General features: G+C 38.9%; 2 protein-coding genes and 1 pseudogene across 5 annotated transcripts; all 3 read right to left on the bottom strand.

The window, feature by feature from the left end:
* Positions 1-2,269: 2,269 nt before the first annotated feature.
* On the bottom strand, positions 2,270-7,388 carry LOC147301163 (flavin-containing monooxygenase 5-like). 2 transcript variants are annotated; one of them, XM_086281906.1, is made up of 10 exons: positions 7,236-7,388; positions 6,685-6,825; positions 5,939-6,127; positions 5,622-5,787; positions 5,273-5,415; positions 4,798-4,994; positions 3,924-4,071; positions 3,631-3,838; positions 3,446-3,518; positions 2,270-3,363 (listed from the first exon to the last, which is right to left on the bottom strand). In XM_086281906.1, exons 2-10 carry the CDS (start codon positions 6,814-6,816, stop codon positions 2,949-2,951), a joined length of 1,671 nt encoding a protein of 556 aa, XP_086138032.1. In that variant the 5' UTR covers positions 6,817-6,825; positions 7,236-7,388; the 3' UTR covers positions 2,270-2,948. The 2 variants fall into 2 exon arrangements, with proteins under 2 accessions (XP_086138032.1, XP_086138031.1); XM_086281905.1 differs by lacking the exon at positions 7,236-7,388 and adding an exon at positions 6,934-7,211.
* A 1,847-nt stretch (positions 7,389-9,235) lies between these two features.
* On the bottom strand, positions 9,236-15,303 carry LOC147301162 (flavin-containing monooxygenase 5-like). 2 transcript variants are annotated; one of them, XM_086281907.1, is made up of 10 exons: positions 15,155-15,303; positions 13,107-13,247; positions 12,118-12,306; positions 11,802-11,967; positions 11,226-11,368; positions 10,800-10,996; positions 10,558-10,705; positions 10,265-10,472; positions 10,080-10,152; positions 9,236-9,997 (listed from the first exon to the last, which is right to left on the bottom strand). In XM_086281907.1, the coding sequence occupies exons 2-10, from the start codon at positions 13,236-13,238 to the stop codon at positions 9,589-9,591; spliced, it is 1,665 nt and encodes a 554-aa protein (XP_086138033.1). In that variant the 5' UTR covers positions 13,239-13,247; positions 15,155-15,303; the 3' UTR covers positions 9,236-9,588. The 2 variants fall into 2 exon arrangements, with proteins under 2 accessions (XP_086138033.1, XP_086138034.1); XM_086281908.1 differs by lacking the exon at positions 15,155-15,303 and adding an exon at positions 13,331-13,479.
* A 1,208-nt stretch (positions 15,304-16,511) lies between these two features.
* Positions 16,512-22,160, bottom strand: LOC147301161 (flavin-containing monooxygenase 5-like; annotated as a pseudogene). The gene is made up of 9 exons (XR_015127196.1): positions 20,678-22,160; positions 19,712-19,900; positions 19,497-19,662; positions 19,200-19,342; positions 18,864-19,060; positions 18,161-18,301; positions 17,776-17,995; positions 17,502-17,572; positions 16,512-17,335 (listed from the first exon to the last, which is right to left on the bottom strand). The product of XR_015127196.1 is annotated as a flavin-containing monooxygenase 5-like (transcript).
* Between the last annotated feature and the right edge of the window lie 162 nt (positions 22,161-22,322).

The following is a 22,322-nucleotide window of genomic DNA, read 5'->3' as shown; positions in this document are numbered from 1 at the left end:
TGAACCCTTGCTTCACAGGAGGGTCAGTTATTTGACTCCAGGACTGAAGGAAAAGCAAACAAATCCTCAGTATGTTATATTTTGCATGTCAGTGACACCAAAAAGCAAAAATTACCATTATACAAAACCTGGTGTTAAAAAGAAAAGCACAGTAAAATTTGAAAATATACCGAGTTTCATCTTAAAAGGATTTAAATGGTTTTCTAAAATGGTACTTTGCTTTTCAGTGATTCACTCAATACAAAACAATTCTGAAAAAGTTAGGTTTCTGAGTAGATTGTAAACAGAAAACAAAAAACAACAATCTGCAAATCCCCTAACCCACATTTTATTCACAGCAGAACACGACAAACATCAAATGCTTAAAAATGTTAGCGCATTTTGAATTTGATGGCACCACCACATCTCCGAAGTGCTGGGAGGTGGTAACAAAATACTGGAATAGTAAGTGTTACTGAAAAATATCTGGAGGAACAGTTTGCCAGTTATTCGGTTAACTGGCAGTAAGTCAGGAACGTAACTATAAAAAGTTTCTCAGAGGTAAAGATTGGCAGAGGGGCACAATTGTTCAGCAATTTTAGGATGACGTTCCCTGATGTAAAATTTTGTAGACGGGCATGTTTTTAGTGTTCTATAATGAATTACGGGTTTATATTTGAAACTCACTGCATTCATATTTTCATGTACATAGCTTCCAAACTTTTTTGTACATATTCTTGCATGACTTGGATAAGCACACCTTTCTGACGTTTCTCAGATGATTGGTGATGACTGAAGTTCTCACTTGCGTACAGATTCACCCCCTCCCTCCCTGGATCACACTTTTCTCTCAGTTCCTATGTTGTCTCCTCCTTTGTTAGCTGTTTCTATTTAACACTTTTATCTCTGCTACCAAAAAATCTAATTACAAACATGAATAGCAGAAAATGTCACATTGTCAGGCACTGTAGCCAGAAGTTTCACACTTTGAACTGATTGTTCATACTGGACATTGCACTGGTTGTTACGCACACCAACATTGACGCCATCACAGCACCATCAAAATTTATAATGGTGCTTGAAGCATGTCAGAGTTGACCATATCCTGAACAATATGCGTCACTTCTCAGAAAAAAACCCTCTGCTGATACAGAGGTGCTGATATAGGAAGTAATGAATAAGGGAAGCAAAGTGACTGCACGCAGAGGCTGGAAAATTTTGGAAAATTTTTATCTGGAAAAATCTTGTCTTTTTCAGCTGCTGAAGCATCTGCATCTGCATAAGTTGGGACCTTCTGAGAACCTGGACTTGTATATCACTGAAATGACCAAGCCACTCACACACTGGAGTCTCCAGCTTGATTGTTCCAGCTGTAAGTGCCAGAATATAAAAGTGAAGACGTGCACAATAAACACTGCACGTCAGCAACTGTAACACACACTTCATGTGTGTGCCACTGTTCAGAAGGACAAAGGTGAGCACAAAAAGGCCATCATTTTTGTCTTAGAACAACCACTTGGAAAAATCTAACATGACAGATTATATTACATTCTATACAAGCTACAAACACAGTACCTGTGCTTTGGGTTTAGATTGTGTTGAGTTATTAACAATCTACACTAGAAAGTTAACTGAAAGCTCAATTCAGCTTTAAAACTGAAGCCTCATCCATTATCATTGCAAACAATGATGGTAAATGGACTGATTCTTATATAGCGCTTTTCTAGCCTCCTGGAGTACTCAAAGCGCTCTAGACAACACGCCGCATTCACCCCACACACACCCATTCACACAAGCACTATTATCTACTTTGAGTGCTTTCTAACTATCGTTCATACGCATTCATACTCCGATGGAAGCATTGGAAAGCAAGTCGGGGTTAGTATCTTGCCCAAGGATATTTGGCATGCAAACTGGGGGAGCCAGGGATCAAACCTTCTCATCAGCAGCTGACCCGCTCTACCTCCTGAGCACCCCAATAATGTATGTATGGAGGAAGGGGTCCCATTTCACTGCAGGTAAGATGTACGTATAAGATAAGATAACCTTTATTAGTCCCACACGTGGGAAATTTGTTTAACAAATGTATAACATTGCAAGTGACAATTAAAAGCATAATCAATCAATCAATCAATCAATCAATCACCATCAAAAAGAGGCGTGCTTGCACTGGTCTTTAGTATTAATACCAAGTCAAAGCAGAGAAAAGAGATCTTTATTTTTTCAGCAAACAATCTCAGATCTTTGTGGCTTAAAAGATTTATTTACTAATAAAAGACATGAAAATGGATTTGTTTCAAGTGCTGAACTTTTATTTATAGTTATGAGTCATGTTTTTCATACTTTAGAGTCACTGGGACATAGTAATGGATAAAACAACATTTTAAAAATGTAGTGAAAGATGTGACAACACTGTGATTTATTTTTATTTGAAAGAAACAATAGCAAACCATCTGTGCTGTGTATCAGTAATGTTGTAAAAACATTTGAATACTTCAATTAATATAATGAAAGAAAACAGAGCAGCATGTCAATGTAGAGTAACAGTGCTGATGTTAAAAAAAGGATAACAACAGTTTACCCCTCTACAATGACATTCTGTGCTAGCATAATTTCTTTTTACCCATGTTTATGCTCATATATTGCAAACAAATCTGGATTAAAGCGCTATTAATGTATTTTTTTTTTTGTTGGAAAACAATTTTTTTTCTTTTTTAATCGGCTTAAATTAGATTCTATGTCACAGCATCCTGTTAAGGGTTAAAACAAATAACCTGCAGAAATTGTGTAATTGAAAAAGGAGATCTTTCCAGTTACACAATTCTGAAGGTATAAAGCAAGAAACCTGAGACAATACACATGAATGTAGCTGTAACTGTAGCTTTTAGTCATTTAAGATCAGCTGGTCTTTGATGTTAATATACAATTGCATCACTCACTTAGTAAGCTGATGAGTTATGAATTTTCCATCATTGTGTAGGCAGGTACATTTTAACCCTGTCCAGCAAAGCAGTGGGATCCTGGAGGAAAGCTGGAAGGTTGTTCTTGCTAATGTAGGCAGCCGAGCCCACAGCAGCAGCCGACAGAAGCAGAGGCCACTTATATGATCTGCTGGGTTTGGGCTCATCGCATTGCCTGGTCTGCATAGGTTGAGCCATTCTCTCCCACTGAGTGAGGATTGCCTGGCGGGCTCCAGCCCACTTTCCTGGCCCCCTGAGACGATACTGGTACGGCGTGCAGGGACCAAAGAGCACATTCATTCCCAGCCTGGGGTCAGTCAGCAGCATCCTTGGGATGTTGGGTTGAACTCCCACTAGCTCTGCTATTTCATCCATGTAGCTGACGTAGTCCACCTGGATGGTGTGTCTCTGACTGGTGACATACCTGAAAAAGTTTGAGTTGAACATATGAAGATGCAGATCTTAAACATAGGTTTCTATAAAGCTGAGTAAATCCACTTCATTACCTTTGAGCCATGGCCTCCTGCTTACACTGAATATCTTTTAGCATGGCAGCTGATGGAGGAAGCTTTATGCAGCCTGTTTGAAAGGGGACAAAGCTGTTTACTGTAGTAAAAATAACAACTCTATAAAAATTCTAAAATCCTGAGTGATGAGAAAAAGCTGTGTTAAAGAAAAAGTAATTTTTTACCTTTGAAGACACGTGTAGCCCATCTGGCCTGCATCTCAGAGATGGGCATAATGGCTCCCAGTGGCTGCACTAGACCAATGATAGCCAGAGTCGGGCGTTCGAGCTCAGGAGGAAACACATATTTGTACAGAGATGCTTTGTTGTTAGACACAGAGACCACCTGTGAAGCCAGGAATGGAAAGGAAAACTGGTATCCTGTAGCAAACACCTGAAAGACAGCGGTCCATGTTAGTCGAAAGTCAATTTCACTGATCTCTATGAAGGTGAAGAAAAGTATGTAATTCCAGACCTACCACCAAGTCAACATCTTCCACTACACTGCCATCATCAAACTCCACACTGGAACCTTGAAATCTGCGGATGTTGGGTTTCACCTGAACTGTTCCAGAGAGGATGCGGTTGGGAAGCTCATCATTCACTGTGGGATGTTGGCTGAACAGCCTGAAATAAAAAGTCAAAAATACAAAACAAATTCAGAAAGGAGTTTTTTCATATTATTTTATTTATACAAAAAAATCTAATTGCAAACATGAATATCAGAAAATGTCAACGTTGTCAGGCACTGATTTTGACAAGGGGTTGTTGTTGTAGCCAGAAGTTTCATACTTTGAACTGGTTGTTTACACTGGACATTGCACTGTTGTTGCATAAAATAACACCAACATTGACGCCAGCACAGCCCCATCAAAATTAATAATGGTGCTTAAAATGTGTCAGAGTTGATCGTATCCTGAACAATATGTGTCACTGCTCAGGAAAAAAAAAAAAAAGAGGCAACAATGATGATATATGCAGTAATCAATACAGGAAGCAAAGTGACTGCATGCAGAAAATTCTCATCTTTTCCAGCTGCTGAAGCATCTGCAGATGCATAAGCTGGGACTTTTCTGAGAACCTGCACTGATAGATCACTGAAATGGCCAAACCACTCATCCAGCTTCACTGTGCCAGCTTTGTGGGCCAGGTTACAAAACTCAAGGGGTGCATGATACACCTAAAAAAGCAAAATATTGCAAGTAACATATCACGCTGCTTCTGGTGTGTGCCACTGTTCAGAAGGACAAAGGTGAGCACAAAAAGGCCATCATTTTTGTCTTAGAACAACTACTTGGAAAAATCTAACGTGGCAGATTATATTACATTCTATACTAGCTACAAATACAGTACCTGTGTTTTGGCTTTAGATTGTAAAGACCATGATTGAATCTTTGGTTGAGCCGACTCTCTGCCATACTACAGAAAAAATCAAAGGGAAGAATTTTCCTCAGAATGTCCAGGATTCTATTAAAAGTCAGGTCAAGGGGCACCCCATTGTCTCCAACTCTGTTCAGAACCCAGGTTCCTCTTCGAGTGCTCAGGTAAAGCTTTGAAGGAAAGAAAGAGTAGTTAGCTCTCTTGTTGGTTCTGTCTGAATTGTCTCAATTTTACTTTCTAAACTACTAATATTACTAATTACTAATATGTAAATAAAGCATTAAGAAGATGTACAAGTTAAATAATTATGCCCATTGTTTGGTTTTACATGCTTGTATTTATATTGGATTCAGCTTTAAAACTGTGAGAATCATGAAGTTTCACATGTTAAATACTAAATCAGTTCAGACACATTTTTTCTCTAATGATGCGACCAACTCATTCCAACCTGCTTGGTGACTCTACTCAGTTCCACTGCTATGTCTCCTCCAGAGTTTCCAATTCCAATCACCACGACCTTTTTATTCCTCCACTCCTCGGGAGTCTTGTAGTCTCTGCTGTGGAAATACTTCCCTGTGAAAGTGTCAATGCCTGAAGAAAATAAGACAGACTTATGGTGGGTAGACACAATGTTTCAATACTTCTGCTCTGACCTATATTTGAAGATACGTGAAAGTATCAAGGGTTGATTTAAACAATAACACAATTCCCTCTTTATCTTGCTACAACTGCAGAGTCAGTAGTTTTTCCCCCCCTTGAGGTAACTAAGAGGTAATCGATTGTAGGCCAAGGGTTACCTGGAAAGTCATGAAGAGGCATGTTGGGGTTGCAGTGATGTCCAATACAGATCATCACAGCTTCAAAAATGTGTTTCTCCTTCTTGCCATCCTTGTTCTCTGTTTCAACAACCCACTCGCCTGAATGAGAAAAATCTGATTTCTGCTTCACCTGCAAGACTTTGGTCTGGACAACAGAAAGACAGACGCAGGGGACAGAACAAAGTTTTTTTTTTTCTATGAAATTAATGTTGTAGTAATTAGGATTTAATTTTATTTATTTATTTTTTAATTATGTGATACAATTTACCATTTCAGACATCATAAAGCATTCTTACATTAAAGCGTATGTGCTTGGTGAGCTGAAAGTGGTCAGCGTACAGCCGAAAGTAGTCCATGATGAGGGAGTTGTGCATGAAGTTTGGGAAGTGTGCCGGGATGGGAAAGTCACTGAAACACATCATCTCCTTTGAGGTGTTGATGATGACAGAGTGGTAGATGCTGGCCCTGTCTGGCTCTGGATTCTCCTAAAGTTAAAAAATAAATAAATAAATAAATAAATAAATAAATAAATAAATAAATAATTGAGCTGAAGCACCATTACTCTTTCAATGCTCGTCAGAGGCCTGAGTACAGTTTTATTGCATTTGTAGTTTAGTTATATCTATGTTTTTACGCGTCTAATAAATATGATGCAAATATTGTACTTTGTTTTTCACACCATTTATTTTAGAGTTTACATTTCCCAATATAATCTGCTCTATTACTGATAATTATTGAAATTAAGAATATTTAATGCTAAAACTTTTGAACTAGGTATTAGGCTTCTTGAGAAAGATTACCACTTTTTCTCAAGTAAGAAATCTAAATACTTGTTTTGTCACTGAGCAAACAAGATGCCTAATTCAAAACAGTGCTTCAACCCTTGTGCCCGCACCATTTTTAGCATAATATTTATTTCAGATCAAATTCTGATTCTCAGTGCGCACCATGTGCCCCCGAAATGAAGGAAATCCACTTCATATGTATGAAAAATGATAAAACATGACCAAAAAGTAAAGTGATTCACATAGCGTCAGCCAACCTTAAACCTCCACAGACCACCAATGTCATCGCTGCTTTCGAAGCACACAGGCTCCAGCCCCTCATCCAAACAGCACTTTATGCAAGCCAGACCCGAAGACCCTCCTCCGATCACTGCCACACGACGGGTCATACTGCAGCTCTGCGAAGGAGACAGTGCAAAATATGTTTACTGTTAACAAGAAGCTGCAGCCAATGAGCTACGCAGAGCAGGAAGTTGTGCAGAAAACAAGAGTAATAACAACGTTACATTCATCCCCCCCGTTAAATCGCAGGCTCTCCAGTTATGTTTACATTACTGCCGAAAAACACTTCCTCTAATACTGAATATGTGCCACATTTAAAACTTGGCAAAAATCAAAGTGACTTAATATGTTTATTAGCTGTTCGAAACGCCACACAACGCAGACAACTCAGTAAAGAGTGCAATCGTTGCCAAACTTTAACAGACTTCACGGACAGTACAAACAGTCTCCGACAGCCGCAATCATCGGCTTTAAATCTGTTCCAGGAAGCACTCATCAGCTGCGATCGCATATGCTCGTTTCCTACCTTTGATGCCTCGAAGAAAGAAACAATGTTTATCGTGCTGCAAGCAACTCAACTGTGGGCGGAGCGAGAGCTGCTCCCCTGAATTTATGAAGTAGCATGCTGACCCTTGATTCACTGTGGCGTCAGAATAAGACCGAGGGAAAAGCAAACAGACAACGCCTCTGCATGGCAGGACTGATGTGCACAACACACCTATAAAAATAGAAAAACAATAGTTCACAAAGCGCAAGAGCACAACAGGAGATATATTCTATTACAAAAGAGGAAGAAAAAAGATAAAATAACTACAAATAAATCACATTTCAAAGGACATTCAGATTTATTTTTTATTTTGTGTTCATGAATTTTTCCTTTTGTTGTGTTTTGCACTCAATTTCCAAAGCATGTAAAATGAAAAACATCATGTTATATGCTGCATTTAACAGTCATCCGGAGATACTACATGCTGTGTTTGTCTTTAGAAGGCACGGATCCCACTGCCAGCCAACCGGTGTGATCAGTGGTTTGTTCTGGTTATTTATTTACAGAAATCCAACCGTGTATAACGTCAGTGTGAATTTACAAGCTCACTCAAGATCTTTTTCTGCATAAAGAAGTAAGCCTCATTGTAAAACTGTCATACTAATATGTGTTTACTTCTGTAAGTCTTTGTCTTCTTTGTGTTAAAAAAGAAAAAAAGGATATGAAATGTTCTGGACTCAAATGAAACGGTTACATTTTTAGGGTTTTCTGTGGGCTAAAGTCAAGGAGCGGCACCTTTCATAAAGCCCTATACCTAAGAGGTTATACGATAGAGATATGTCTTTGTATCAGAGGAAAAGTGGGACTGACTACCCGGGGTCTTGGAATGAAAAGCTTATTGGTTTTGTTTTCAGGTTGTTAAAGTCCAACGTCCAATGTCAGACGTGACTGTTTCAAAATGACCTGGTTTAGCTTTCCACCATGAAATGCATGACCCTAAATTTCAGAAACAGCCGGACAAAGTGAAGCAGCATCAATTCCCTCTTCAAATTATGTGCCACAAGCTGAATTCTACAGTGGCAACTGAAAGTTTTTCCAAGCAGTCATTTATGTCGATACCAGTTTCAACTGAAAATTCAGCAACAAACGTCAAGCAGTATCAAGCTTTGTTATATGTTGGACCAGCTGAGAGGTAAGTAAAGGATTTTAAGGAAGCAGGGACCTTTCCTGCTGATGAAACAGGATCTTCAAATACCGCAGTGACACTGCTTAAATATTTTTTTTAACTTACTTTGCTACTTCTAATGAAACACTGTCAAACAGCACTGATATGCTTGCGTATGTTTTCATGCATTATTAAATCAACCTTTAAGTGTTAAAAAACTGCCAGGGTACTGCAAGTCCTCAACCTGCCAATTGTTGCGTTTTAGTCTGTCTTCATTCTCTCATTTTCTCTGTTTGTTTGTATTTATGTGCGTTTGTATGCACTGGCCTTTCTGCATTGTGGGGACCAAGTTTCAGACACACACCTGGTGGCAGGAACACACCTGCTCTGATGATCTCGTTTGGGCAGCTTCATAAGGAAGGAGCAGTGGATCAGTCTTTGCTGGATTGTTGCCTTGAAAGCGGTAAATGAAGCGTTGCTCCTGCTCCTATTTTTTGGGTTAATTGTGAAGATACGTTAACTGGTCTGTCCCTGTGCACAGCATTTAGAAATTGTGAGATATCGAGTGGTGAGCTGACTCTGGTGTGACAAAGCTACTTTGTCTGCATCTAAAAGGAAACCTTGTGGAGACTGGACCTTCCAACTGCTAAGATATTTTTTGAACGGTGTTTTTTCTGTTGACTGTGAATAAATGCACTGTATGCAGCCGTGGGTGCGAGTCCTGCCTCTAAACATGACACAAATCTTTGAGCCCTAAAAATAATAAATACTTTAAAAGAAGAAAGAAAAATCATGGACTCTTAAGCTTGACACTCTAAGCAAAAGCCGCAAGTGGCCATAAAGTAACTGTAGAAAACATGTAGACTTATGGAAATTATTTATTAGAAATTTTATTAGAAAATTTCATTACTGGCTACTGGAACGACCACAGATTGTTGGCTGAGTTATTTGCCAGAAAATAAAATTAAAAAACAAAATTTTAAGAAAGCTGCAGAAACACTTCTGTTCAGATTCTAGTGCAGAGTTAAACAAATCCAGAATGTATATTTTAAAAACTCATGTCTTTCATTGTTAAAAACAGTCTAATGCAGCCTCTTCGTTAACATTAGTACTATTATACTATTAGAAGGTCTATTGTGGTCCTCATGCCACTGTGGTCATTAGAAGTCGAACCATTCGTTCTCACTATGCGATGATGGCCTGGCTGACTTCAGCCAAGTAAACTGATTAAACTTTCATTATTTTAAGCCTGTATAGCAAAGCAGTGGGATCCTGAAGGAAAGCTGGAAGGTTGTTCCTTTTAACATAGACAGTGAAGGACAAAGCAGCAGCCGACAGAAGCAGAGGCCACTTATATGATCTGCTGGGTTTGAGCTCATCACATGGTCTGGTCTGCATAGGTTGAGTCACTCTCTCCCACTGAGTGAGGATTGCCTCGCGGGCTCCAGCCCACTTTCCTGGCCCCCTGAGACGATACTGGTACGGCGTGCAGGGACCAAAGAGCACATTCATTCCCAGCCTGGGGTCAGTCAGCAGCATCCTTGGGATGTTGGGTTGAACTCCCACTAGCTCTGCTATTTCATCCATGTAGCTGATGTAGTCCACCTGGATGGTGTGTCTCTGACTGGTGACATACCTGAAAAAGTTTGAGTTGAACATATGAAGATGCAGATCTTAAACATAGGTTTCTATAAAGCTGAGTAAATCCACTTCATTACCTTTGAGCCATGGCCTCCTGCTTACACTGAATATCTTTTAGCATGGCAGCTGATGGAGGAAGCTTTATGCAGCCTGTTTGAAAGGGGACAAAGCTGTTTACTGTAGTAAAAATAACAACTCTATAAAAATTCTAAAATCCTGAGTGATGAGAAAAAGCTGTGTTAAAGAAAAAGTAATTTTTTACCTTTGAAGACACGTGTAGCCCATCTGGCCTGCATCTCAGAGATGGGCATAATGGCTCCCAGTGGCTGCACTAGACCAATGATAGCCAGAGTCGGGCGTTCGAGCTCAGGAGGAAACACATATTTGTACAGAGATGCTTTGTTGTTAGACACAGAGACCACCTGTGAAGCCAGGAATGGAAAGGAAAACTGGTATCCTGTAGCAAACACCTGAAAGACAGCGGTCCATGTTAGTCGAAAGTCAATTTCACTGATCTCTATGAAGGTGAAGAAAAGTATGTAATTCCAGACCTACCACCAGGTCAACATCTTCCACTACACTGCCATCATCAAACTCCACACTGGAACCTTGAAATCTGCGGATGTTGGGTTTCACCTGAACTGTTCCAGAGAGGATGCGGTTGGGAAGCTCATCATTCACTGTGGGATGTTGGCTGAACACCCTGAAATAAAAAGTCAAACAAAACAAATTCCGACATGAAACAATCCAGACACCAATTACATTGTAAAATGTAATGTATTAGTAGAATACTATACCTGTGCCTTGGCTTTAGGTTGTACAGAGCGTGATCAAATTTTTTGTTGAGCCGGCTCTCTCTCAGACTACAGAAAACACCAAAGGGAAGATTTTTTCTTAGGAAACCTGTCGCCCTGTTAGAAAACAAGTCAACAGGAATCCCATTGTCCCAGACTCTATTCAGAATCCATGCTCCCCTTCGAGTGCTCAGGTAAAGCTTGAATGAAGGAAACAAAAAAAATTAGCAAGTTTTGCTGTTACGTCTTCTTTAATGTCCACATCCATGTGTCACAGGTCACTGCTTGTGTAGTATTTAAACTGTTTTCAGCCTAAAACTGTGAGAATGTTGAAACGTCACGTGAAATTATTTTCATCACTAAGAATGTTAAATACTCAACCAGTTCAGACACATTTTTTCTCTAATGATGCGACAAACTCATTCCAACCTGCTTGGTGACTCTACTCAGTTCCACTGCTATGTCTCCTCCAGAGTTTCCAATTCCAATCACCACGACCTTTTTATTCCTCCACTCCTCGGGAGTCTTGTAGTCTCTGCTGTGGAAATACTTCCCCGTGAAAGTGTCAATGCCTGAAGAAAATAAGACAGACTTATGGTGGGTAGACACAATGTTTCAATACTTCTGCTATAAAAAGACTGATCTATATTTGAAGACACGCAAAAGTTTCACTCATGCTTTGTTGAAGGTTGATTAGTTCTGCCCCTTGAGTGAACTATAAGATAAGAATAACGTTCCTTTTGATAAAGTATATAGTTGGATCAGGTGACCCAAAATCCTCCCTTAGTTATACTGCAATAGGTCTAGGATTCCACCGATGCATTTTGTGTTTCTTCATCAGTCATCTTTTTTGCTTAGTATGTGTTAATACACCTCTCTGGATTTAATTATTAGTTATTATTAATCTCTGGCTCACTTCCACAGCATTTCTTTGTCCTGTCTTCATCCGCTTACTCCCAAACTGGCACTGAATTGAATGTTGATAGCTTGTAGTGCAAGGGTTACCTGGAAAGTCATGAAGAGGCATGTTGGGGTTGCAGTGATGTCCAATACAGATCATCACAGCTTCAAAACTGTGTTTCTCCTTCTTGCCATCCTTGTTCTCCGTTTCAACAACCCACTCGCCTGAATGAGAAAAATCTGATTTCTGCTTCACCTGCAAGACTTTGGTCTGGACAACAGAAAGACAGACGCAGGGGACAGAACAAAGTTTTTTTTTTCTATGAAATTAATGTTGGAGTAATTAGGATTTAATTTTATTTATTTATTTTTTAATTATGTGATACTATTTACCATTTCAGACATCATAAAGCATTCTTACATTAAAGCGTATGTGCTTGGTGAGCTGGAAGTGGTCAGCATACAGCCAAAAGTAGTCCATGATGAGGGAGTTGTGCATGTAGTTTGGGAAGTGTGCCGAGATGGGAAAGTCACTGAAACACATCATCTCCTTTGAGGTGTTGATGATGACAGAGTGGTAGATGCTGGCCCTGTCTGGCTCTGGATTCTCCTAAAGGGGGAAATTTATTTAAAAAGATAATTGACCTGAAGCACCATTACTCTTTCAATGCTCGTCATAGGCTTGAGCACAGTTTTATTACATTTGTAGTTCATTTATATCTATGTTATTACACATCTACTGCAAATATTGTACTTTGTTTTTCACGCCATTTATTTTAGAGTATAAATCTACCAATATAAGTCTGCTGTATTATTGATAAGACTACTTTACAGTGCATAAGGTGACATATACTTCATATAACACTTGATGTTGGAGACTTAATTACTTCAATAATATCTACAGTATTGTGCAAAAATCTTGAGCCATCCATTTATATTTTTCTTGAAAGGAACCAGACAATTTTATAAAGTGGTCTTGAGTGCTGCTTCTCCAGGCTTTCTGGAGGTTTTTGAGATTTTCTTTAGACATCGGCTGTCTTTTCAGTCAGTTTTAGTTTGGCTCTTGTACCTGATGATTTTCAAAATGAAAATTTAAAATTGAGATGCTGAGATGTTCTGCTGTGTGAAATGTAATTTTAAAAATTTATGGCAGCAACACTACTCAAAAAAAAAGTTGTAGCGCTTTTATACCTTTCCACATTGATTAGGTTTGCCAGATGGTCCCTCACATTTTTAGTCCAGAGAATAGGCACCCATTTTTTCTAAAAAGGGTTTCAAATTTAGATTTATTTTGTACTTAGAAGTCTCCAATTTAAATAAACCTGTGGCCAATTAGTTTTAAAGTGCTCATCCAGATGTTTCTTTTTATTACCGCTTACATAATTAATCTAGTAAAAGGAAAGCACCAACCTTAAACCTCCACAGACCACCAATATCATCACTACTTTCGAAGCACACAGGCTCCAGCCCCTCATCCAAACAGCACTTGATACAGGCCAGACCTGAAGCCCCTCCACCAATCACTGCCACACGACGACTCATGCTGCAGCTCTGCGAAAGAGACATCAGATCGGTTCAAAAATGTTTACTGTTAACAAACTGCAGCCAAAGAGCTGTACGCAACAAGTAATTACCTTCGGAAGAAACAGAAAAAGCTGAAACAGACTTTTAACCTGATGTAGCAGTTTCTTCTTGACCAGGGGTAGGCAAATCCAGGCCTCGAGTGCCTGTGTCCTGCAGGTTTTTAGATTTTGTAGATATTACCCTGGCTCAACGCACCTGAATTAAATGATTAGTTCATTACCAGGCCTCTGGAGGACTTCAAGACATGCTGAGTTGGTAATTTGGCAATTTGAAAGTGCTGTGTTGGATCAAAGACACATCTAAAACCTGCAGGACACCAGCACTTGAGGCCTGGAGTTGCCTAGTCCTGCCCTAGATGATATGACGACAGTCAAGTCAAGTATTTATTTATTGTCATTGTCAAAGAACAATGAAATTGCGTCTGGGGCTTCCGTACAAAACGTAAATAAAATAATGAAGAAAAAAAAAATACCCCTTAAAACCTAAGTGTAAATATTTAACCCAGTGTGACTTCAGTGCAATGAGACAATCCTTAGCAACAACATGAGAACATGACAGGTAATGTTCATAGGACATTCAGACAAAGACCTGAGAAACATGACAAAGTGCAACAATGCAACCCGTTCAATATTATTATTATTGACAGCGTTGATCTTTATTCTGTTATCTTGTAAAAAAGCATAAGGTTCAGAAAAATTATAGTGATTACAAAATGGTTCATTTCAGGCTAGAATAGCAAAGGGAAACCTGTCAGTAGAGAAATGAAAGAGAAGGAACAGGGAGTATCAAAAAAGAAGGAGAGAAAAAATTAACAGCCAGCCCGAGTTGAAGAAAGAGTTTCTCATAAAGGAAAGGGAAAGATGGAGAAATAGAGTGAAAAAGAGAAAAATAAAGAACATCAGTGATCTGAAAGAAAGAGAAAAAAGGCAGAAGAGAAGGTTTTGGAAGAAAGCACAGAGAGACAAAAGGAGAGGAAGTACAGCAGGGTCTAAACACACAACCACAGAGTACTTTAGGAATCAAGGAGTAGTAGGTAGCTACTTGCTGGTGAACTATTAAGATGTAGAACTTGACATGTGCAAAAACAGAATTGTTATGTGTCTTGTGATATTACAAAGGTTGCTAAGGTTTAATAGTTATTTTGAAAGAAATAATATCTTGTTTGCTACTAGTGTGTCAACACCGTCAGATTTGTGTCACCACCATCAGCACCTTGTCAACTCCATAATATGGAGTTTTGGTTTATTTTTCTCTTTTGGAGAACCATATATTTTCCTCCCTCATGATCTTCCAATAAAAATACTTAATTTTTTCAATAAATGTGTAATTTGCATTCTGCTTAATATGATTGTTTCTTATAGAGATTAAATACAAGCTTCTGAAAATATGTATGACTGTAACTTTAATAATAAAAAGCCAAAACAATCTTACTTTTGAATGTAGTATAATTACTTTGAAAACATATGTGCATAAACAATAGAATAGAGAAGCTGCTAATAGTCAAAATAGCTGAAACAACTTAATTAAAAATATATATTTTTGCATTTCTTTGTGTCTGACGGTGTTGACAAAAACCTTGCACTTCTCCAGCAAAAACATAAATTATTAAAAAATGTTACACCTGGGAGATTGTACCAAAACATGGTGAGACAGCCAAAACTTTGTGTAACAATTATATGTAAATATGTTTTTGAAAAATCAAAAAAATATATTTTAGAAAATTAAAACCTGTTTCGTCCCTAATCTCAGGAATCACTGATAGCCAATAGGCTACTGCCTGCAGGAGTGGTAGCCTACATACATTACAAAGTGCTGTAAACATTACTCTTGATTCTGCTACACTTATGAACTCAAATGTTATACAAAGTTCTTACCTCTAGTACGTTGAAGAAAAAAATAATTTTTGTGTTGCCTGTAGCCTAGTAGTAGCTAGAGTGAGAGCTGTGCAAGTAGGGTGCTAATCATTGATTCCAAAGCAAGCAAGCCCTTGGATGGACTGCTGACCTATAAGGAGAGTTAATATGAGTAAACAGAATGAGACTGAAATGAACTCTGAACTCACCATCTCTGGTCCAACTACAATGACTGAGGCTAACTCTGTGGCTAAGTGCAAGGGGTACTTTGTCCACGCTAGTTTAGCATTTCTTTTACTTATTTACTGTTATTATTTACTTATTTACTGTTACTTATGCTTATGTTGGTTGTTGCTTTATTTTTGCTTTTTTTCAGCAGGTGATCAAGCAGATATCCAGTGTCTTTTCTCTCTATCCCTCTTCTCCTCCATTTTTCTTTCCTCTCCTTCTGTTAACTCTCTTCCCAACTTTTCTTTCCTTCTTCTTTTTCTTTCCTGTCACCTGTCACTTTCCTGTTTCTTGGCCTTCAGACAATAATTCCAATTACTACAGTACAGGATGGGGAAAAAAAGGAATTCTTTTAATTTACATTTGTAATGTACTGTGTTTTAAGTGGGATTTCATCTGTTTGGGTGTGCGTATTCACAACCATGCTTAAGTTCTGGCTGGTTTTTGTTTTTTTAAACACGTGACTTTTGCTACACTTGCACAGCAACAGATCTGTGCAGTGATTTGTATTGGTGTGGATTGGTTTGTCTGTAAGTGGATGATTCCTTGACCTTGCGGATCAGGCTCACAGGATCAGGCTTTCGTATGTACCACCAGGGGGTGAATTACTCAGTCTTCATTTTGCAGATTGGACACTTTTATCTGTACTAACAATATTTAATGATTATTCATTCCTATGGATAAAAGATTTTCTTATGGTTCCACAAGTAAGATGCACTAATGTTCAGTTTCTGGTGAACTTTAGTGCACCTTACTTTACTGTGAGGAAAATGTCGTGGCATGCTGTGTATAGCAGCTAATCACTGACATCTATTGAATAGCTCATGCTGTTGCACTTTGATTGTTCAGCGATATTAATATCAATCTTGTATGAGCTTGTATGAATTGTTTTCTGGTTGTTGCACCCACAATGGTATGCTGCTGTAGCCCCTTTGCTTTAATGTGTTTTTGTATATTCAGTGATGATCTTCTGAATACCTTAGTTATAATGTGTGGTTAACATTTTTCTCTTTTTTGGACCATTCTCTAAAAACTCTGGAGGTGACTTGCGGGGAAATCCCACAGATCAGCAGTTTCTGAAATATCGGAAATGCCACAAACAACCACATGCAAGCCACATTCAGTCAGTTCAATCAACTTTTATCTCCATTCTGATGCTCGGGTTGAACTTCAACATGTTGTCTTAGCAATGTCTGAAGGCTTAAATGCATTGAATTTTCTGTACCTAACAAACTGGCCAGTGAGTGCATAAGTTTAACTTTAGCAACTTTGTTTGAACCATACCATATAAAATTAATCATTGAAAATAATTTTCTGCTGCCAGTATTAAACAGTGACTCAAATACAAGTTTCTGTAGATAGGCATGATGCAAAAAAGCAACAGTTACCAAAAACCACACCACGAAAAACAAACACAATCAATTGTGCAGATTTAACAAATCCAGTTTTTTCATTTTTAATATTTTAATTTTAATATATATTTTTTATTTCTTATTCAGCTTGACAAGTTATGCACTGTAGTGTAAAAACAATCTCTGCCTACATCTCCTTCATTCACCCTGCAATTAACTGAAGAGATCTCTGGAATGAAGAAGCAGAGAAGTAAGAGACAAAGTGGAGCTTATTGTAGAAGATACAACACAACAGAGCAGCACCTGAGAGAAACATTATTATGCTCAGTTTAGAAGAATGTTTGATGTCTGGCTTTGGTTCTGTTACCACTCTGGTCTTAAAAGGCTGAAACACCCGGTCCCACTGAGTGAGGATAGCCTGACGGGCTCCAGCCCACTTTCCTGGTCCAGTCAGACGGTATTGGTATGGTGTGCAGGGTCCTAAAAAAACCTGCAGTGCCAGTGTTGGGTCCTTAAAAAAGAGCCATGGTATGTTTGGCCTTACCCCCACCTCTTCAGACAGAGAGTCCATGTAAGGGATGTAGTGAACTTGCAGTGGGTTGCGTTCTGAGCATGCAAACCTAACAGAGAAGCAAATAAAGAAATAACAGATGACACTGAAAAAGCATATATTAACCAGTCTAAGCTAAGAGACTTTGTAAAACATTAATCAGAATACAAAAAATAAGGATTCTGGTGGAGATGAGCAGCCTTTTAACATATCTTAAAAATAATTTCCTTCTTCTGATCTGATACATGGTTGCCGTGTCCTTCTCAATTTCCTTCATCATGTTCTCCTCTGTGAGGAGGGCTGTTAAACCTGTCATGGAAAAATTCAGAACAATTTCAAACACAGAGTTATTGCATGATGATTTGCACTGGAGCATATACTTTAGGTTTGCATTAATAGCTCTAGTGTTTTCTCAATTCAAAATATAAAGCATACATCGCAGAATTCCTACTGAAACCCCTTCCATGACTTTGCACAATCAAAATATTCTCCTACACCTTTTTATGTTTTACCTTTAAACACTCTTGTAGCCCAACAAGCCTGCATCTCAGCCAGAGGGTTAATAGCACCAAAGCCATGTATGAAGCCCACCACTGCCAGTGTTGGTGAGGTCAGTGCAGGAGGGAACACATGTTTGTAGAGCTGCAGCCTGTAACCACATTTAGCCTGTAGAGCTGAGGGCAGGAAAGGAAAGCTGTAGTTGTACCCTGTGGCAGACACAACCACATCCACCTGTATGACAGACAAACAACCCTGGGATTAGATGAACATGTGCATTTAAATCCCCTTTACATCATTTCAAAAATAAAACCAAATGAAAAGGGACAGTCCAAGAATTACTACTTGGATATCCTATATTTTTCACCTGAACAGAATAGTTGTTGAAGTCATAAACACCTTGTCTGTGGTGCTTCCATCAACAAAGACCACACTACTGTAGACCCACAGAACTCCCCCACGTTTGGTTTCACTGCAACACGACCTGAGATGATTCGAGCCGGCAAGTCATCATTCACTACAGGAATCTGTGCAAAAAAGCTGAATGTAGTTTTACAGGAGCTATGTTAGTGACCAAGGCAGTTAGACACAAATACCTGGTGCAAACATACAGTAGTCATGGCAAGATATCAAGTCACTGTTATCTAAATAAATACATTCATACATACATAAAAAACTTTGTTTATATAAACATGCTGCACATTACACCATGTGTGTTTCAGATTCTCGCTCTTTTAACAAATATAATCAGAATCAGAATCAGAATACTTTATTGATCCCTGGGGGAAATTATTTTTTGTTACAGTGCTCCATTTTAAACCAACATTAAGACAAGACAGACAATACGCTAACTAAGAATAGTACAATATATACATATATATACATACATACATACATAAGTCACTTATAAATAAATATTTGGAAAAGAAACATGTGTAGTTGTAGCAGCAAACAGTGTGTTAAGTGGATGCGTTGTACAGGGAGTACTTTAGTATTGCATTTACCTTTTGTTACAATTCCTTTGGAACATTTAACACATAATTTTTGAAGTTCTCGGTTATGATGATGTATTTTTAATTCAAACGTTTGACCATGCTTTTACCCATGTTTCGGTTTCAGGCCATATAGTTTGTGGTCCAGCGCTTGATTCAGCTTCTTCTCCAACATTGTGTTGGTCCATGAGGGGAAGAGCTTTCGTATCAGTGCGTCCATTCAAGAACTCCCGACAACATTTAGTGGAAGTCCCCCTGGCCCTACACGGCCAACAACCCATGCTCCACTTCTGGTACTGAGGTACACCTGCAGGTCATGTCAGCACAAGGAGGTTTCAGATTCACGAGTTATATTCCTTTAAGAATACAGTGCTTTCATATTCATAAACATCACTGTTCTTTTTGAATACAACATAGAAGTAAAGAAATGTAGCACAGCAGCTTACCTTCTCCGCAACCCTGCTGACATCCACAGCAATATCACCACCAGAGTTCCCAATCCCGATGACCACCACCCTTTTCTCCTCCAGACCCTCAGCACTGCAGTATTCCCAATTGTGGAAATATTTGGCTCGGAAACTCTCAATACCTGGAATGATTAAAAATAAATAAATACTGAATTTGTCGCTAAATATAAATATTTGTCAGTCATTTCAACCACCATTGGAAACATTAACAGACAACACAGTGTGTGACATCTGTTGTGTTGGAGCAAGAGCAGCTGCTGCATTTCTTAAATTTACCTGGGAAGTCTCTGAGTGGCAGGTGAGGCTGGGTGAAATGTCCAGTGCAAACCATCACGGCATCAAAAACACGGGTCTCCCTCTGACCCTCTCTGCTCTCCGTCTCCACCTCCCACTGACCCGTCACTTCAAAATTTGTCGTCTGCCTCACGCTGATTACAGTAGTCTGACACAAACACAAACACAGTTTTTTCTTTTTTATGAAGATCACCAACCTGGAAGCGTATGCGTGGCAGCAGGTTGAACGTCTGAGCATACAGACGCAGATACAGCAGGACCTCAGAGTGGTGCATGTTGTTAGGGAGGTCAGCAGGAGGCGGGAAGTCGCTGAAAGACATCATCTCTTTGGAGCTGTTGATGATCACTGACTTATAGATGTTGGCCCGCCCCGGCTCTGGCTTCTCCTGAAGGAGGAGAACATAAAGACAAAAAACGAAACACAATGCAACTTTGCTTCTATTTAAACTCTGACTTTAAGTATATTTCAAAACTCTGTCAGTGTCTTACAGGTCTCTTAATCCCTGGATGTGTCTTCTCTATTTTCACACGTTTCTGTGGGATAGTTGCCCACTCTCTCCAACTTTGATACCATCTCTCTCCTTCACTCCAGTGAAATTTTAATTGTTTATTTTAAACTTTGAATTGATGTATGAGCAGTGCATTAAGGAATTTACATTTTACAAAGCTACTTTAGTAATGTAGCTTTTGTTAAAACCACAAAACAGCTGAGAACAGATTCTGCACTTCACTTCAGTATCAAAATAACTGAACTGCTCTTCATTTTAACACTTGATCCATGTTAGACCAGCCAGTTAAGTACATTTTCTGGGATCTCTGCTTTAACGTTGCACAAGTCATTCTCAGCAAAGCTGCATCTCTGTGTGTGTCACTACAGAAAAAATAGCACTGCAGATCACATTGTCACATATTCCCAACAAAGGTTGTTTGAAATACATGATTCAAGAATTTAAAGCAACTAATTTTTCAACTTTTTTCAAAAGCTCGTTTTTTACTTTTTTTTTTTTTTTTTACAATTTCTTTTCTAAATTTTGAACTTCCATTTACGTGTCTGTATTTAAAAACAGTAAACCTTGCAAGAAACGATTCAACAATTTGAATGTTAAGCTTCACTTCAATATGCTGTCATTTATATCCCCCCCAAAAACCCCATTGTTTCCCACCTTAAATCTCCAAAGACCTCCAATGTCATCACTGCTTTCAAAACATGTGGGCTCCAGACCTTCATCCAGACAGCCTTTGATGCTCGTCACTCCCGAGGGTCCTGCACCGATCACTGCCACTCTCTGAACCATGCTTGCACAGCTAGCTGATCTGTTACAGATGTTTGCAGTTTGAAAAATGGTTGAGTTTTATGTTTATAGCATGACTGTTTCACACCCATTGTTTTGGAGTTGTTAACTTGCATGTGAGTGTGCCTTTTTTTCATTACTTGAGTCAATCAAGGATAATTACATTAAATTCAGCAGCACGCAGAGAAGTGCTGAATGAGACTGAACATTTACATTTTCTTCAGTTTTCCTGCAAAAATGAATCCAATTAGTTTTACTTGTCCTTAGCAATGGTGCTGTGATTTGGTCTAATACCTAAGTGTTTGGAGCAAACAGACCTAATTTACTGTAGAGATTTTCACTTGTAAAACACAGATTAATAACATTAGTCGCAAAAAAGGGGTTCCTCCATTGATTTTCATGCTGTAACAAAAAGTTCCCCAAACGAAGTAATAGTAGTACTAGTAGGAGGTACAGGAGGAATCACATGGTTATGTGACATATGTGACAAGTATGAAAATATAACATCTGACTTCAATCCAGGCCCATAGGAAATATATTATTATTAATTTATATGTCTTAGTAATGCTCAAGTGGCCAAATAAAGCATTGTTATGAGCTCAAGTCAGTGTCTTTGAGTAACAGCAATAATTTAAATTCCAGTGGGAGGGCCTTTGTGCACGGAAGCATCAGATTCCAAGTAAATACCAGCATTAATATCGAAGTGGTTTTCTTTAGCATTAACTCTGCAAACCATAATCTACTCCTCACTGGAGCTTCAACAGACACACTGGAGTTACAATATGCCAACTCAACCTTAAGCAAGATAGATGATTGTATCTCCTTACTTGCCCTTTTGGACTTAGTTCTTTTGGATGAGCTCTAATTTAGCAGTTTTTGGGAGGTCCCAGGTTAACCATGGATGTTTTAGGGAGGTCAGCAGTTTTAACTTCTTGAGACTGTACATGAATGACAACACACACATAACACACTACAGGGCCTGGTTGCATTGTTCTCCATAAACAGAAAACGCTGGGTTTCCTGTTTAGGGCCCGTGATGGCAAGCCACACATGGCAAGCTCCACACCTCACCACTAGTTGCTTCACTTTAGTTTACTTTGCAGTCACTAAACTTATTTTCAAATATACTGTTTCCTTATTAAATTAGTTTTTTTTCCCGTTCAAACCTTCCAATATTAATATGGGGTGCACACATATCAACGCTGTAAGGTCAAAGTTCTGTTTTATGTTACATCTTTCTTTGTTTGAGCTACCTGGGGTTTTGGCTTCTCCTTCCTGGCTGGCAAAAGGGCTGGGGGATCTGAAGTACTGCTGACAGCCTCAGTGGACTAAACCACATGCTTCATTGCCTGGGGAGTGTTTGGAGTTTGTTTAACAGTTTTGTGTTAGCTGGTTATATGTCAGTCACCCCCCCCCCCCCCCCCCTTGTGTGTCATATGATTTAGCTAAGCTAGTATTTAAGTTCCCTCCTGTCATTTCAGGAAGTCAGTTTGTCTTATGTTTGTTTGATGTTTTG

The sequence above is a fragment of the Aulonocara sp. 'chitande type north' Nkhata Bay genome, linkage group LG23 (assembly GCF_057382095.1).
Source record: "Aulonocara sp. 'chitande type north' Nkhata Bay isolate Kocher_YH1m ecotype deep benthic linkage group LG23, A_spYH_male_GT1.1, whole genome shotgun sequence".
NCBI lineage: Eukaryota > Metazoa > Chordata > Actinopteri > Cichliformes > Cichlidae > Aulonocara > Aulonocara sp. 'chitande type north' Nkhata Bay.
The sequence above is the reverse complement of the archived record's forward strand: the minus strand, read 5'-3'. Positions and strand labels throughout refer to the sequence as shown.